At 47.2% G+C, this 16,927-nt stretch overlaps 1 protein-coding gene across 4 annotated transcripts; it reads left to right on the plus strand.

The window, feature by feature from the left end:
- The first annotated feature begins 2,303 nt into the window (after positions 1-2,303).
- Positions 2,304-16,132, plus strand: pcif1 (phosphorylated CTD interacting factor 1). Of its 4 annotated transcripts, none has more exons than XM_076747036.1 (16): positions 2,304-2,419; positions 4,907-5,065; positions 5,309-5,433; positions 6,384-6,509; positions 7,317-7,474; positions 7,694-7,848; positions 8,389-8,536; positions 8,629-8,712; positions 8,811-8,910; positions 10,154-10,313; positions 10,406-10,575; positions 10,843-10,929; positions 11,037-11,221; positions 11,563-11,656; positions 11,997-12,172; positions 12,432-16,132. In XM_076747036.1, exons 2-16 carry the CDS (start codon positions 4,939-4,941, stop codon positions 12,790-12,792), a joined length of 2,256 nt encoding a protein of 751 aa, XP_076603151.1. In that variant the 5' UTR covers positions 2,304-2,419; positions 4,907-4,938; the 3' UTR covers positions 12,793-16,132. The 4 variants fall into 4 exon arrangements, with proteins under 4 accessions (XP_076603151.1, XP_076603159.1, XP_076603176.1 ...); XM_076747044.1 differs by having other exon boundaries at positions 2,337-2,419; positions 4,911-5,065; XM_076747061.1 differs by lacking the exon at positions 2,304-2,419 and adding an exon at positions 4,169-4,183.
- Positions 16,133-16,927: the final 795 nt, after the last annotated feature.

Raw genomic sequence — 16,927 nt, forward strand, 5'->3', positions numbered from 1 at the left:
CCTGGGTACAGGGAGGAAAGGCTAAACCGTGTGCTGCTGATGCCTTGGAAGTTTCCCTCAGAGTCTTGCAGTTTTGTCTCATAAAGTGAATGATTAGAGGTCTTGGGCCAAAACGATCTCGACCTGTTCCCAGACTTTAAATGGGTATGTGGGCCATGTGGTATTATGAAATTTCCACACATTTTGGGTTATGTGACACAAGTGCCGCCGGACTTTGCACCACTGTGACAGGCTGTGACTTCAGTCTGTAGAAACACCTCTAAATGCAAACGAACTGCATGTTGAAAAATCCAAGCAGCACGTGTGTCAGCTGTCTAACTGCCTGAAAAAGGGTTTTGATGAGACGGTGAAAAGTGGCAGAAGCAGGTGAGTTCAGCTGTTCAGCTAGAAGTAAATGAAACATGAACAGTTCTGTTCACCTGATCAGCACGTTGACTCCATTGGAAAAGTCCAACTCTGCTGTTTCTGTCTCTTTTAAGTATGTGAAGTTTTTTGAGTACTGCATGTATGCAGTCGTTCAACACTGCGGCAATGAACCACCAGTGCTGTTTCACTGTGAGTCGCTGGATTTTTCTGGATACGGTCATACAGAATTTAAAGGACTGACAAGCCAAGAGATGCTGTTCCTGTGAAATATTCACAGCCTTTTGAGCTGAGCCCCTCTGTGCTTATCCTGTTTGTAAGTTAATTATTAATAATTAAGTCAATTTTGGCCTCTAGAGCCATGACAGCATGTCAAGAGGCTGTCCCTCTCTTTGACATTATTGCCGGGGTGTAATCTAGACAGTGGTCACTGGGAGGTGCTGGACACACCGAACATGAGCCCAGCTTTCATTCAGAAGCTGAATTCAGTTCCACCTGTAAGAGAGAGTTCAAGCTAACGCACATCCATTTATTGGTTGCTGATGTCCTAACCCTCAACTGAGGCACTGATACATGACAGTAGAAATATGGAATATATCCTGTAAACTTAATCCCTCACTGTTCTTTAAAATATGTGTTGATGTAGAATCTGCCCTGGTGTCAGGTGACCTGAAATGTCTTATTGGCAGTGTGTACTTCAAACCCTCTGCTGTCGTGTACAAAATGGGCCAAACAGGACATGACGGTTATAAATCTGAGAAATCAACTGTTGCTCTTTCCTCCTCTGATCTCCTCTACAGCAGCAGGAGCAGCAGGAGAAGAATAGAGCTATGAAGCAAACATTCGTCTGACCGTGTGCTGTTAGATTTTCTCTTGACCTCCTCAGTGTGAGTGTGTGTCCGTGGGCCTGCACCTCATACAGCATCAGACATTTTACACTGAACAGCAGCGACTCAAGAGTGTCAACAACAACAACATCGGGACCTTTCTGTGGTCTGGTTACGGTCTAACATGAATGAACAAACCCTGGTCCCAGTGAGGCCCTGGGTTCTGGGAGATACTGGACCAGTTTGAGTGAAGGGACCCTCCCAACGTCAGACTCACAGTGTCACGAGTAAGTTGTCGATAACTTTGATCACATCCTGTTGGCATATCGTTGAGCATCTTTGTCTTATAACCAGGCTGAAAGTACAGCATCTCCACTGCTCACGGAACATTGACTTCATATCTCTGCGACCTTGTGACTGTTTTCTGGCCATCTGTGGCTCTGGCGACCCGCCCATGGTCATCACAGACCACCTCACCAGCCTCTGAAGTACACGGACTGAGCTGCGTCAGCTGTGACAAGTCAGCACACGATGTGAAAAGGAGAGAAGTTTACTGGACGTTTTCCACATTTCTACTGTCAGGAAACAGAGACCCCGAGTTCAGGGTGAGCGTCCTCCCAAAGACAGAAGTACATGTCTCTGTGTGTGTGTGTGTGTGTGTGTGTGTGTGTGCGCATGTAATGTAATGTATGTTCTTTTGTGTTTGTGTGTGTGTGTGTGGTGTATTCCTCATGATGTTTGGAGTCACATGTGGAGACTCACCTTCCTCGTGGGGACAAAATGCAGGTCCCCATAATGTACATCATTAAATTTAAGGTTGGGTTAGGGGTCAGGTTTGTTGCTGTCTTCATTTGATCTGGTGAAGTGAAAACCTTCCTCATCATCAGCACAGGCATCACAGATAACACCAGACTCCTAAACAATTACACCAACGTTCAATCAAAAAAATATTTTTGATTAAATAAAACATAAAAGTATTCCAGATGTAGAAGTTGTGAGACGAAGAGTAAAGTTTACGGAACATTCGAGCCGTTTTCTTCTCTTTGACCTGCTCAAAATGGCGGCGGGTTCAAGACGTCTCGGAACAGGAAGCAGGGAAATAGCTGCGCATGCGCAGTGGCTCACCCCGGGTCCCTGTAAAGATGTCTGAGCAGGCGGGGAGGGAGCGGAGTGGAGGACCCGAAACAAACGAGCAGAATCCGCGACTCTCTGCAACTTAACCGGTTAAGGTAAGGACAGGCTGTCCCGCGGAGCCGCTCCGATGGCATCGACGCGCGGCGGAAGGTTTCAGCTTTCAAATGAACCGGACTAGCCCCGCGCAGGGGGGCAGGATTTGCAGTAAAGGGCAGAAAATGTGTGCAGGACGCGCAGCGCTGTGGCAGGGGCGTGTCCGCCATCTTGTCTGAGAAGTGGCGCCTAAACAGCAGCTGTAGCTATGAGCGGAGACCGAACGGGACGCGCGGAATGAGCGTTCATAGCCGGAGCTGCGCGTCGCCCGTGTTTCTTTTTGTGTTTTTAAGTCACTTGAGCCCAGTTTAGCACCGCCGCGGTGCAGTACCCAGGACCGCTGTGCTCGTCTCTTCAGCCCGGGCTCCGAAGGAGCAGCCGCAGCTTTTTGTTGTCCTCCCCCCACCTCCTCCTCTCCTCCTCCTCCGTGTTTGTTTGGAAAGCCTGTCATGCGCATGCGTGTAACCATAGCGCTCGTTTCTGCGTGTGCGGAGGAAAACATCCAGGATTCATTTCATTTATTGACACGGTGCTTTGATTCCGCTCCAGACACATTTTCCCTGTCGTTAATCGATTCTTTCTGATCAAAGTCTGATATCGGTTTTATTTATTTTTTATTTTTGCCGCCGTCTGCCTTCGCACCGCCGCATTCGGACCGTCAGCGACAAACAGCTCGGCCGAACCTTCCCGTCATTAACGAGACGAAATCAGTTTGTTGTTGTTGGTCAAAATCCCGTTTTGAGTCCTCGTTACCTGCACAGCGTCCACACACCTGAGGAGCCCCGTCAGCCTGTCAGAGCTCTTCATCACTGAGTCATCAGAGAGACTGGATAATGTCTGTTATTTCTGACTGGAAAACCAATCAGGTCAAACAGCTGCTTATTCTGTCAATCAACAAATCGATCAGAGTGATTGATTTGAACACTTCGATTAAAACAATATGTCGATTCATGTTCCAGCAGCAGAACTTTCCTCCATGAAAACCAGACAAGAAAAGCCCAGACATCAGATGATTTGGTCCTTCGTTCAGAGTTTAAACCGAAATAAAGAGGGGAAGCTGACGTCAGCTGGAGTGTGATGAGTGAGTGAATGAGTGAATGAATGAGTGAGTGGATGAAAGTGAGTGAGAGAGTGAATGAAAGAGTGAGTGGGTGAAAGCAGAGAGTCTCTCAGCACAAACCACGAAGCCTCCACCCCCCTTTGAACAAGAAGTGCAATCAATCAATCAGAACATTGATCAGTTATTTTTAGAGTTGTCGCTCGTCTGTGGCGTCTCAGCGTCTGTTGGTCGATGAATGTGATCGTGAAGCGTTTATCAGTTATTTATTGAAGTCTTTAAAGATCAAAGAGGATGAAGACATTCAGACGATCCATAAATCAGAAGCTGCTGTCAGTCACACTTTAACACTGCCTTTATCAATTAAACATCAATCAACTGATCGATCATGTCAGCATCAAGTTTGTCATCTGTTCTCCTCAGAGTGTGTGAGGCTCTGACAGGTGACACGTCAGTCACACAGGTGCTACAGGAGCGTCACACCTGTCTGTGATACCACATTGATTATGTATCGATCGATCGGTTTCAGCGTGGCGTGAACTGACACGAGTGGAAATTCAGCCATCTTTTTTCTTCTGCTTGTTGTTGCTGTGTTGTTGGTCAGTCGGCCTCCTGTCAGTCGGACCATCGTACCTCCGCAGAAGTTCGTTTACTGACGCCGCCGAGCACACCTCATGAGTTGAAGCAATGACGTCACCAGACTGACACAGTATGTTGAAGCGCTTCAGTGGTCAAAACGCTGGTGAAGAAATAGAATCAGATGTTCTGCCCGTTTGATCCCATGCCGAGTTCAGATCCCAGTGCAGAGCACACCTGACAGGTGATATGTCGACTCCACAGAGCGTCCGTTCTCTTGGTCAGGATTCAGCTTCGTGGATTCTGAAAGCGTTTGATTTGGATTTTACTGTGAAATGTGGATTTATGTGTAATAAAAGCGTCACAGTCTTTAATCAGTCAAATTTTATGCATTGACTGAGTCGAGATTCTGGATTTTTCTTACAAACCAGATTTTGTAGGAATCCACGCCGCTCGGTACAGATGTCAGCTGTTCAGTCACTTTGAAAGATCACAGACTCTCCTCTCAGAACTGAGGCGATCCTCACACCAAAAATCACATCAGTCCGGATCTGCTGTGTGCTGATTTTCATGCAATTGTCGTGGTTCTCGTGCTGCAGGCCAGAACCGGAAGTGTGCTGTCGCGGCGCCACCATGTGGCAGAGCACTGTGAGTTCTGTTGATTGAGTCGAAGCGAAACCTCTGAAACTGTGAGAACCTCAGGTGGACGCAGTCATCGTATACCTTTGCTCACCTGTGTCACACAGTCATTTGATTTGAAGATTCTTATCAAACATGTTTGATTCTGTAAAAAATCCAAACCAAGAATTATCACCAGAGTTTTATTTTGAAAGTTAAAGTGTGTCTTCCTGTGCAGGCAGGTCGATGTCATTCTGACAAGCAGCTGAGATGTCCAATGACAGTCAGGGATCGGTCAAGGGGGAGGCGGCCATGATGCCATCTCCCTCTGTCTCTGCATCCTCACAGGGACCGCCCCTTTCTCCGTCCAGTGCCTCCAAACCACCTGAACTCCCAGGTACACCTGTCTGTCTCTCTACCTGTCTGTCTGAACTCCCAGGTACACCTGTCTGTCTCTCTACCTGTCTGTCTGAACTCCCAGGTACACCTGTCTGTCTCTCTACCTGTCTGTCTGAACTCCAAAGTACACCTGTCTGTCTCTCTACCTGTCTGTCTGTTGATGAACTGTTCCAGGCTGAATGGTCTAGGTGCCTTTCTGTTCCTCTGACCTGTCTGTCCCTCTGACCTGTCTGTCTGACAGATGAGCTGGTCCAGGCTGGATGGTCTAAGTGCTGGTCTCGGAGGGAGAACCGACCGTATTATTTCAACAGATTCACCAATCAGAGCTTGTGGGAGGTGCCAGTGCTGGGTCAGCATGATGTCATTGTGAGTACTGTCCCTGTTTGCTCAGGTGAGGGTGGGGCAGAGACAGGTGAGTCAGAGTTACAGTGTGAGGTAAAAGGGACAGGTGCGTAAATGTAAACAAATATAGGATGTTGGTCACAGCGGACTGAATTCATGGCAATGTAAAACTTCTTGTTCACATCCCCCAAAGCATGATGGGAATTGTTCTTCCAAAAGAGCACATGATCATCTGACAAAGAGAAGACAAAGAATGATTTTAATAAAAGGACGGACGCTGTCCAGTAATACCTGTCTTTCATACTCGTCCACATGGCGCACTTAAAGATAGAAGGGTCATTCTTCAGCGTCCTGCTGCCAAATCAGCTTGTGGCAGAGCAGGAAACAGAGTTCCTCCCGGAGACTTTGACGAGGTCGTCCATCAGGTCGTTTTGTCCCTCGGACGTCATCACGGTTTCCTGAGTCCTTCTCTTTACGCTGCCGTTTCCCGTTCTGGTTCCTGCTGGACTCGTATGGACGTGGCTCGGGACCCAGAGGGTTGCCCGTTCAAGTCCAGCAGGGACCAATCAGTGCAGGGTGTGGACTGGTAGTTGGAGAGGTGCCTTTGAGCAAGGCACTGTCGTTCTGACATCTGTCCGACATGAATGCATTGCTTCTGTTTGCGTCCCATGACAGCAGAGAGAAAAGTGAACAAATGAATGTCCCGCAGAGGGACTGATGATGTATGTCTCTGTCTCTCTGTCTGTCTGTCTGTCTGTCTGTCTGTCTGTCCGTCCCCGTCTCTCTGTCTGCCTCTGTCTCTCTGTCTGCCTCTGTCTGTCTGTCTGTCTGTCCCTGTCTATCTCTGTCCCTGTCTGTCTGTCTGTCCGTATCTCTCTGTCTGTCCCTGTTTGTCTGTCTGTCTGTCTGTCTGTTTGTCTGTCCCTGTCTCTCTGCCTGCCTCTGTCTGTCTGTCCCTGTCTCTCTGTCTGCAGTCTGATCCTTTAGGTCTGAATGCAGCACCAGCAGAGGGCGGAGACAGTAACCTTGGTAATGGTCAGAGGAAGAGGAGGGGCTCTGAGGAGCAGGGGATGGGGCCTAACAGCTTCAAACGAGCCAAGGTAAGAACCTGAACACTCGCCTGATCACATGACCGGTTTTGGGCTTCAGTCTTGACCGCAGGCATGTTTCAGAAGGCAGACATTCAAGAACAAAGGGGAGAAGATACAAAGGCATCACACACGTCTAATTAAACAAGAACAAATCAATCAATAGTGATTATAAGAAAGCGTCAGTACGTCGGAGAGGTTCAGGGTTAGTTGATTCAGTCGTTCAGTCTCTTAAGTTTGGGGTTGTATGATTTTGAACACTGACTTAATAAAGATGACTAACGATGACGGAGAGCTCAAAGCTGCCCAGTTTTTCTCTGATTCTTTCCTCAGAGCAGTGGAAACCTCAACAAATAAGAAGTGATGATGGACAGACGTAGACCTCTGTCATTGGTCCAGAGTTTGTCCGATTAAAATAACAAACCACATTTCATTTGTTCATTAAAATGAAGAATACAGCAGAGTTCTTATTTTGTTTTGCTCTCAGGTCGATCTCATGGAACAGGAACTAAAGAAAAATGGTTCACACTGAGTCAAAGTTCACTTCTGATGAATGTAAAGTTACTGAACGGACATTTATACATTAGCACAGGAAGCTCTTCTGTTCAGCGCCATCAGCCATTGAGAGCAAACGACAGGTAACCTACAGGTGGGTTGAACAGGAAGTGAAGGGCTCTGTGACCTCCTGTTTGCTCTCTGAGGGCTGCTGGGAACTGTTTGACTTGACCGCAGCTTCCTGTCAGAGCCCCAGTTCATCTGGAACGAGCCTGGTTGCTGTGCAGTGAATTATGGGAAACTGAGTGTCTGTGTTGTTTCCAGGTGGAGCCCACCACGCCCATCTCTCCCAGCACCCCTGGGGTCAAACCCTGGAGCTCCGCCCCTGAAGACAAACAGGTCCAGTCGGCTACGCCCACGCCCACGCCCACACCCGCGCCCACAACACCCAGCCCCGCCCCCACCCCGTACAGGCCAGCTGTGTGAGTACTGAGGCCACGCCCCCTCCTCTGCTACCACCTTTACCCTTTGATGATAGCATTTTGTTTGTGCCTCCTGCAGGCTGAGTGGGTGTGTTGTTGTTGTTTGTATGGTTGTCTGTTGTATTTCTTTCCTTAATGCCAGTTTATCTCTTATGTAAAGCTCTTTGATTCCCCTTGTTGGTGAAAGGCTGCACACAAACAAACGTGCTTTGTTTTCAGCATCTACTGGGATCTGGACGTCCAGACCAACGCTGTGATCAGAGAGCGCCCCCCTGCCAACCACCTGCCCCCCCACCCTGAGATAGAGCTGCAGAGAGCTCAGCTGGTCACCAAACTTCGGCAACACTACCATGAACTGTGCCACCAGAGAGAAGGTACCGTCCCACCTGACCAGATGATTCAGTGCTGATAAACTGGACGCGCACCACGTCCAGAATGTCTCCTGTCTTTCATACATCTCTGGATGTCCTGTAGAATTCATTTAATGATGGCTGATGTGTTCCCGTAGATTGGAGTTCTCATGTAAAAACAGTTGGTGTGTGGAGAGTGTGGTCGCAGTAGCACACGCGATGGTGGTGATGGAGCTGGAACACTGCAGCTGTAGACAGCTGTGCCGTTTCATGTGGAATGGACGGATGAAAAGTGACAGTCTCAGGGACGAAGGGGACTTGAGACTTAGAACGGATGTGGCTCAGCATGTAGAAGTGTCCCTCACTAAGACATGTAGCTCCTGATGGTCAAACCATCGATGTAAGTGTAAAAGCTGTGTTCATGTAGTACGTTTTCTCGTACGTCTGCGACTTTGGTCTTAACTGGGACTTGTTGGTCGTCCATGTGGATGGTCAAACTGTACTTTGGGGAAACGTTACCGCCTGAAGGTCCATGCACTGACGGCCGGTCTGTCTGTGATTCAGGTATCGACCCACCGCGGGAGTCCTTCAACCGTTGGCTGCTGGAGAGGAAAGTGATCGACAAAGGTCATGACCCCTTACTGCCGAGTGACTGTGACCCCGTCATCTCTCCGTCCATGTTCAGAGAGGTCATGAACGACATTCCCATCAGGTACCTGTCTGCAGAAATAATTGATCGGATTAATGTGTAGATGGTTATGTGTTTTTTATATATTGATCTGGTAATATCTGTGTGTGTCTCAGGTTGTCGCGTATTAAGTACAAAGAGGAGGCGCGGAAGCTGCTGTTTAAATATGCAGAAGCTGCTAAAAAGATGATTGACTCCAGGTAGGTCCCAACAGACCAGTTTTATCCTGCTGAGGTCATCAGCTGGTGGGCGGGCTGATGTTGAAGGAGCTCTAATCTGTGATGTGTGACCTGTACAGGAATGCAAGTCCAGAAAGCAGGAAGGTGGTGAAGTGGAATGCTGAAGACACCATGAGCTGGCTGCGCCGAGATCACTCTGCCAGCAAGGAGGACTACATGGTAACCTCTGACCCCGAACTTCCTCTGTGGTACTGTGTGCTTCCCTCTCAAGGTGTTTAGTCCCAGGCCGTTTGATGGGTGTTCACAATGAGTGCCGTGGTCCAGCAGAAGGTGGTTCTTAGATGGACCTGGTTCAGAGCACCTTAGGTCAAAGTGGCGAGCTTTGTTCGGGTCTGCGTCACTCAGGTAAACAGACCTGGTAAACGCAAGCAGGAGTGAGGGGTATGGATTCTGGGTAACTATGAAGACTGCATCTATAGTTTTTTCATGACTAATAACATAATGACTCCACTCATAAACACACTTAATTCTTTGTACAGCAAAAAATCAGCTGTCATGAAAAATTATAGACGTGATAAGATAATACACTGTTACCTACACTCACCTGTACACACCTCAACAATCAGCTGTAATGAGGGCTGTCGTTTCTGCTTCGGCCGTAGTCACTGCTGCTGAAGTCACTGACGACCAAAATCTGATATTACAGCAGCGAACGTCATGTAGCACAATAACACCACCGTGCGTGATTTCTTGATGTTGCTGTCTCGTCCATGTAAGAGCGTTTTTTTGTATCGCTGTAATGTCACTAAGGACTCGTTTCAGTAATTAGCCCATTTGGAAGTTAGCCGCTCTGAAGCTCTGAAGCTCCATCCAGACCGAAGGAGGCTGAAAGAAGCTTCCGGAGCTCTGCCTCCTCACAACGGTCCAGGGCTGAAGAAACAATGCATGGCGGCTGTGGCTCAGGAGGTAGAGTGGCTGTCCACCACTCAGGAGGTCGGTGGTTTGATCCCCGGCCTCGGCAGTCCACATGCCGAAGTATCCTTGGGCAAGATACTGAACCCCAGAGTGCCCCCGATGCTGCGCCATCGGTGCGTGAGCTCATATGAATGTCGCTTTGGATAAAAGCGTCTGCACTGAGTGTAATTGTAATTGCATTGGTGGACGTACAGCCAGAGACTGAAGGCCGTCGTGGCGTTTTTCACCGCAGGTGGACAACCACTGCCGAGCTGACCGCCAGTCAGAGACCGTTAAAGCTGCAGGCACAGAGACTGATCCTGGATGTGTTCACCTGATGGAGCAGCTCTTTGAATCCTTTTATTAAAGGACTACTGTTTCATTTTACTTTTTTAAAGACTGAAAGCAGAAGCACTTTAAGCTAAAACACACGTGTGTGTGTGTGTGTGTGTGTGTGTGTGTGTGTGTGTGTGTGTGTGTGTGTGTGTGTGTGTGTGTGTGTGTGTAGGACCGTCTGGAGCACCTGAGACAGCAGTGTGGACCTCATGTGACCGCCGTCGCCAAAGACTCAGTGGAGGGAATCTGCTCTAAGATCTACCAGCTGTCTGCAGAGTACAGCCGCCGCCTGAGACAGACCCACCTGAGCCTGCTGCAGGACCCCCCCACAGGTACACCCACCTGAGGCTGCTGCGGGACTCCCGCAGGTATCCCTGTGTGCCCTGTGCATCGTTTGTGTGTATCACGTGTTCTGTGTGTTCAGAGGCGTGCGCGTCCCCCCAGCAGTCCCGGCTGGTCTACTGTTACCCGGTGCGTCTGGCGCTCCCCTCGCCTCCCCTTCCTCGAGTCGAGCTGCACTTTGAGAACGACGTGGCCTGTCTGCGCTTCAGGGGGGAGATGGTCAAAGTCAACAGAGGTCATTTCAGCAAACTGGTCAGTTCTACTGTAGTACTCTGAATACTGAGAGAGACTAGTGGTACTGATAGTACTGTGACAGATTCAGGTGTAAGAGCAGGTGGCTGCTGAGCAGCGTGGACTCTTCAGACCGGTTCAGCTGACCTGGTCAGCGTCAGGCCTGAACGTTCATGAAGTGAACGCTGTCACAAACGAGTAAACAGTCACAGTGAAGAGATGTTCTGACGCAACGGCTCACGTCCACCACAAGAGGGAGACACTCTGACATCTGACTGTCTGTTTCAGGAGCTGCTGTACAGGTACAGCTGCATAGATGATCCTCGCTTCGAGAAGTTCCTGTCCAGAGTCTGGTGCCTCCTCAAGAGATACCAGGTCAGCTGACTTTCTGTTAACCAATCAGGATTTACCTGATCTCACCTGACCGTTTGGTAACGACTCAGTTAATTAGTTGAGTCAACGAGGTGTGTGCCTGTGTCCAGGTGATGTTTGGCAGCGGAGCAAATGAGGGGACGGGCCTGCAGGGGGCGCTGCCCGTGTCTGTGTTTGAGGCGTTGAACCGACAGTTTGGAGTTTCCTTCGAGTGTTTTGCTTCGCCGCTCAATTGTTACTTCAAACAGTTCAGCTCCGCTTTCCCCGACGTCGACGGCTTCTTTGGATCCAGAGGGTGAGACAAGTGTTCAACACACCTCTGCTGTGTGACTGCAGCGACCTGTCTGTGTTTATCTGAGGCTCAGCACCTCTCACACACACACACACACACACACACACAGAGACCTAGTTCAGATCATTGAAGTTCGTCTGAATGTTGCTGTTCCTGCTGAGCCCTGCAGAGGTCACACTGCTGGTATTTGACTCTGTGGACACATCAGGTAACAGTGAGGCAGTATAATCTGCATGCTTATGTAGTGTCACAGTATTTGATGTTACCAGTATGAGTATGCATCACAGTATGATTAACCCTGTGTGTGTGTGTGTGTGTGTGTGTGTGTGTGTGTGTGTTTCCAGGCCGTTTCTATCTTTCTGTCCAGTCAGCGGCTCTTTTGAAGCTAACCCTCCGTTCTGTGAAGAACTGATGGACGCCATGGTGACACACTTTGAGGTCAGTCCTGCTGTTTGTGTTCTGTACTGGTTTGATCCAGTTTGAATCAGTCTGGACCAGCTTATACTGGTCTGTGCCAGGCTGCTGTAGTCTGGGCTGGCTTGGATCATAGTGTTTTGTACTGGTTTGTGCCATTCTGTAGTAGTCTTCTGGACCTGGGAGCCTCAAAGAATGTCTTCAGTAAAGCTGGAGGTTGTGTCAGTGGCTGCAGGTTCGCTGTTGTCTGTCAGACAGGAAGTAAAGGGGGCATCACGCACCTCTAAACGGGGCGGTGGGGGTCCACAGCAGACTGTACCAGTCTGTGTGTACTGGTCAGCATGTTTCAATCTGTGTCTGGCAGGAGCTGTTGGATCAGTCCTCTGAGCCACTGTCCTTCATCGTCTTCGTCCCTGAGTGGCGCGACCCCGTGACCCCGGCCCTGACCCGCATGGAGGGAAGTCGATTCCTCCGTCACCAGCTGAGCGTCCCGGCCTATGAGCACGAGTATCGTTCTGGGAGCCAACACATTTGCAAGAGGTACAACTACACTGATACTACACTGCACTGTGCTGATAACTAGACTCTACTACTGAGTACTACACTGATACTGTGGTGATACTACACCAATACTTCACTCATGCTACACTGAAAACTGCACTGTACTTTTGTATGCAGTAGTATACTTTCTGTAGTTGATTAAGCAGTCCATGTTGGATGTGCTACACTGTGCTGTACTGTAGTTAACTGATACTTCACAGTACTACATTAAACTCTGTGTATCTGGTTGTATTTTCAGAGATGAGATGTACTACCGGGCGGTACACGGTACTGCAGTACTCTTCCTTCAGAATGACGCTGGTTTTGCGAAGTGGGCTCCGACTCCAGAGCGTCTGGCCGAGCTGATGGCGGCGTACCGCCCGTCCCCCTCCCACCCCTCCTCGTTGTCCTCTCCGGGCCCCGCCCACACCCACATCACTCCTGGAGACAGAGACTCCGCCTCCAAGGCAGCTGATCGGCCGCAGGGGTCCGTGATGTCACCTGGTAGCCATGACAACAACAACAACAACAACAACAACAACAACAACAACAGCAGCAGCAGCAGCAGCAGCAGCAGTAGCAGCAGCAGCAGTCCTCGAGATAAGATGGCTGCCATGTAGATGGGGCGGGGCTTATACTGTGACTGCGCCCCTGCACCTGTTGGAAAGTTGTTTGAAAATTCTGTTTTACAGCGTTAGTTTGTTCCGATCATTGTCTCGTCTGTTAAGATTGTCCCTCACCAGCACCTGTAGCACATGTTCAGCTTCTGTCAACATACCCACAATGCAACTCTGCCACCGCCGCCAGCAAGGGGCGGGGCCAGAGTGCCCCCTTAAACCTCATTTAATCATTTCTGTTGGGATTCAACGTGTTCCCTTAATCTGGTTCGTTCCCCCTCACATCAGCTCTTCTGATTGGTCGAAACTCTGACATCACAGGCGTCACTGCAGTCAGCAGAAGAAGTATTTAATCAGCGAGCAGCAGCAGGTTGGAGCTCCAGCAATAAAAACCTTTTCACTCGCCATGTGATGTCACTGCTCATCTGGTCACTGGGACTTCTGATTGGTCCCCACACCGACGGAGCTTGGTGATTGGTTGACAAGGCAGCTATCGTTTCTATTGGACTGGGTCCGCTCCATATCAGTGCGCCAGTGTACTGCCTAAAGCTTAAGGACGAGGGGCAGGACAGCTGTTGGGATTGAGTGTGATTGGTCAGCCAGCGGCAGCCACCACATGATGGTCACATGGTCACAATGTCGGCCTGCGGGGCAGAAGCCATGCTAGCTTTCCCAGCTGACTGACAAAGGCAGCGTGGACAGAAATGTTCACCATGTGATGGTCTTCAAGCCTGAATGACGTTCATCAGGTGTTTTGGTGTTTCTGAAGCGTGAACCATGCGGCCGTGCTGATGTCCACGCCGCTGCCGCACCTGAAAGTTAGTGGCAGATCCGGCTACGAAGACGTCACATGACGTGCAGACAGGTGTACGCCAGCGTGTTAATGGTGCGGACCCGCTTTCTTTGTTGAGTCGGACCGAGTCCAGCGGTGTACTGCTTCAGGCTCCGCCTCCTCAAGACAGACTGGCCAATCAGTGTTTGTCCTTCAGAGGATGAACCTGCTCAGTCCCCGGTTGATTGTGGGAAGCTGACTATTCAGTGGGCAGGTGGAGGCGGAGTCAGAACTGGAACTCTGGAACTGGAACTGGTCAGCGAGGACAGACGAGTCCTCGGAGGACCCATTTGACCATGAAACAAGAAGCTTGATCGGAGACGAGACAGTCAGAGCTCATGTCACTGTTTGTGTCACAGGTGTGTCTCAGCAGGTGGAGCTGTTGGAGATGAACCTCCACGTTAAGTCCAAATGTGATGATTCTGGTTCGTGTTCTCGTAGATGGTGTTCAGGAACCCAATTTAATGCCAACAGACCATGGTTTGTTCTACCGATTTCACCCAATGTGACTTTATTCTCCTAAGACAACGACGACTTTTATGTTTTGTCAAAATACTGACTTTTTCCTTTTTCCTGTAATATTACAATTTTTAAAAAGTCTTACTTTTTTCTCTGAGACACGAAAACTTTTTTCAACTTGTATGATTTTTTTCAGGCTTTTATCTCAAAACTTACAACTGTAGTCAGAAAAACAATTTCCATTGGCCCGAATAATTCATTGTGGATTTGTAAACGTAGGAACGTTGAAATCTTTAAATTAAGAATCCAAACCGCGAAAATATTTGGAGGAACCAGCAGCTCCATAACTCCAGCCAGCAGCTGACTGTCTGTTCTCTGATTGGCCGATGAGCCGTCCTATCAGGCGTCTGTCTCCGTGTGACTTCAGTTCTGTCCGGCAGCAGCTGTGTAGATACTGTACAGTTAAAGTGATATGAAGTCTGTTGATGTTATTTTCCTCATCTTCTGTTAAATTGATTGGAAAAAACAAATTTAATTCTTTTTTTATTTGATCTAATTTAACATTTTTTAAAAGATGGAGATCTGTTTTCTGTATTATACAACTTATGATAGTTTGTTTTAAACTAAACCAAAGTGTTATTAAGAAAGTCTATATCTTGTATGTAAAAGTAGAAGTGTGTATGCATCAGTAATGCTGAAGTCTAACCAGCAGAATACTCCTCCACATTATTTTTATAATTCTCAGCTGTTTCTGTAAGTGATCTTTGTTTTTTATGGTTTTGGGTTTTTTTGTTGTGCATGAAACCTTTTTGGACTTTAAATAATGTTCGTATTCCTGAATGTGTTTTTTAGGCCGAGTCTTTGGCGTCACTGCGTCACAGAAAATCTGAGTTTCATGTTCATCGTTTGTTTGAAAAGTTTCTTTAAATGAGCAGGCAACATTTTGGGAAAACTGAAAATCCTGACTTTTTTTCTTTTTTGATTAAGCTAAGCTAGCAGTTTCCACCTGCTTCCAGTGTTTGTGCTAAGCTAGGCTAATGATGGACTCTTATTTAATAATTCTACGTCAGATAACTTGGTGTCTTGGTAAAACTGCATCTCATTGACCAAACCAAACAAATATTGTCATTCTAGGATCTGAAAAGAAAGAAAGTTATCGTAATTATGAGATAAAAAAAAAGTCTTGTGATTACAAGTTCTGTTTCTCATAATTTTGACAGAAGATGTCAGCACAGTTTCCTCATAATAATTACAAGAAAACTTTTTCTTCATAATTATGTTTATATAAAACTGTATTTTCTTCTTTTAAGAAATCTTTAGAATTCTAATCAGAGAAAACCAATTGCAAAATATTTCTGTCAAAATTAGCAGGTCTTTACCTTCTAATTCTAATTAATTGAACTTGATTTTGAGAAAATGTTTCATGAGTTTTCGTGTCGCTCTGGCTGCAGTAGCATAATTACTGGGTGAGGATCTTATACGTATGAGAAAAGAGATAAAAACATAAAATTTGTAATAATTGAACAGATTTCATTCCAGTTTTCTTCTGTTCATGAGATACAGATGTTGGAATAACTGATAACTCTTTGTCATAATAACGAGAAAGAGCTTTTTGTCTCTTACGTGCAAACAGACGTAATGACCTGGAGTACGTCTTTGGGTGTACTTACCTTTTCTCGTTATTTTGAGATCCTTAAGCTTTACTTTGTGTTGTCATGGTCACAAGAGACAGTCTCCGCTTGCTTTGTCTCTGTCGCTGGATTCGATGCACATTTCTTCATCGATTCAAACCAGCAGGTTGTTTTGTTTCCTTCAGATTCAGTGAACAAAGTCGACTGTGAAAATATCACAACTCTAAGACGTCTTGCATCTGGTTGTAAATATGAAATGCCATTCAGTGTGAGGCCGTGTGGCGACGCTGCAGAGCGATGAAGACTCGGCCATGTTTGTGGTGGGGTCCTCACGGCTGGACAATGTAAATACAGTCTGTCCTTCATCCTGCCTGCAGACAAACTGCAGCTTCACTCTCCCAGTAAAAATATATCCAACCCAGTTCCACACTGGTCCAACTCGTCTTTGACTCACTCACAGTATGTTTATTTACATATGTTGTTCTGAGGAGACAGGAAGTGGACAGTTTCCACTGATTGACTCATTGTGCTGATCAGGTTTCAGGATCTTAAACAGAAGAAAATATATTTATTGTCCACAAAATGGAGAAAATTAATTTAAACTCACCAAAAACATAAAACTGGCAGAAGAACATTCAACACATTGACTGAAAGTATGCTCTCAAAAAGGCAGAACACAAGATCTAAACTTACAACGTAGAACAGAATACTGTGTGTTCTCAGTTTTGACATGTTGTCATTATTGCAGTTGGAGTAAATAGGTGACGCTTGATAATACTGGTTCCAACAACTGAGTTTTAACAGAACCTGGACTCAACATAGGGATAAAAACCTTAAAGGTACGTTCTCCAGATGTTCTGCAAAAAATGTTTTATATGTAATTGTAAATTGTGCAAAAATGTTTTTTTATTAATAGATGAACAGAGCTAAGATACAAACTTTTTAAAGTCTTGTGACAGTTTCCATATAGCGCCGGTCAGACGATACTCTCATAAAAGCACACACTTGGCCATGGCTGCAAAAAAAACCCTCCCTTCAACAGGCAGAAACCTCGAGCAGAACCAGGCTGTGGATGGGCGGCCATCTGCCTCGACAAGTTGGGTAGAGGGGTGGAGAGGGATGCAATGACAGTGACAGCGACTATAATCATAGAAATATGATTGATAATAAAGTGGTATGATGGTAGTATATATATTTATTTATATTAATATATGAT

The sequence above is a fragment of the Chaetodon auriga genome, chromosome 2 (genome assembly GCF_051107435.1).
Source record: "Chaetodon auriga isolate fChaAug3 chromosome 2, fChaAug3.hap1, whole genome shotgun sequence".
Taxonomy (NCBI): domain Eukaryota; kingdom Metazoa; phylum Chordata; class Actinopteri; order Chaetodontiformes; family Chaetodontidae; genus Chaetodon; species Chaetodon auriga.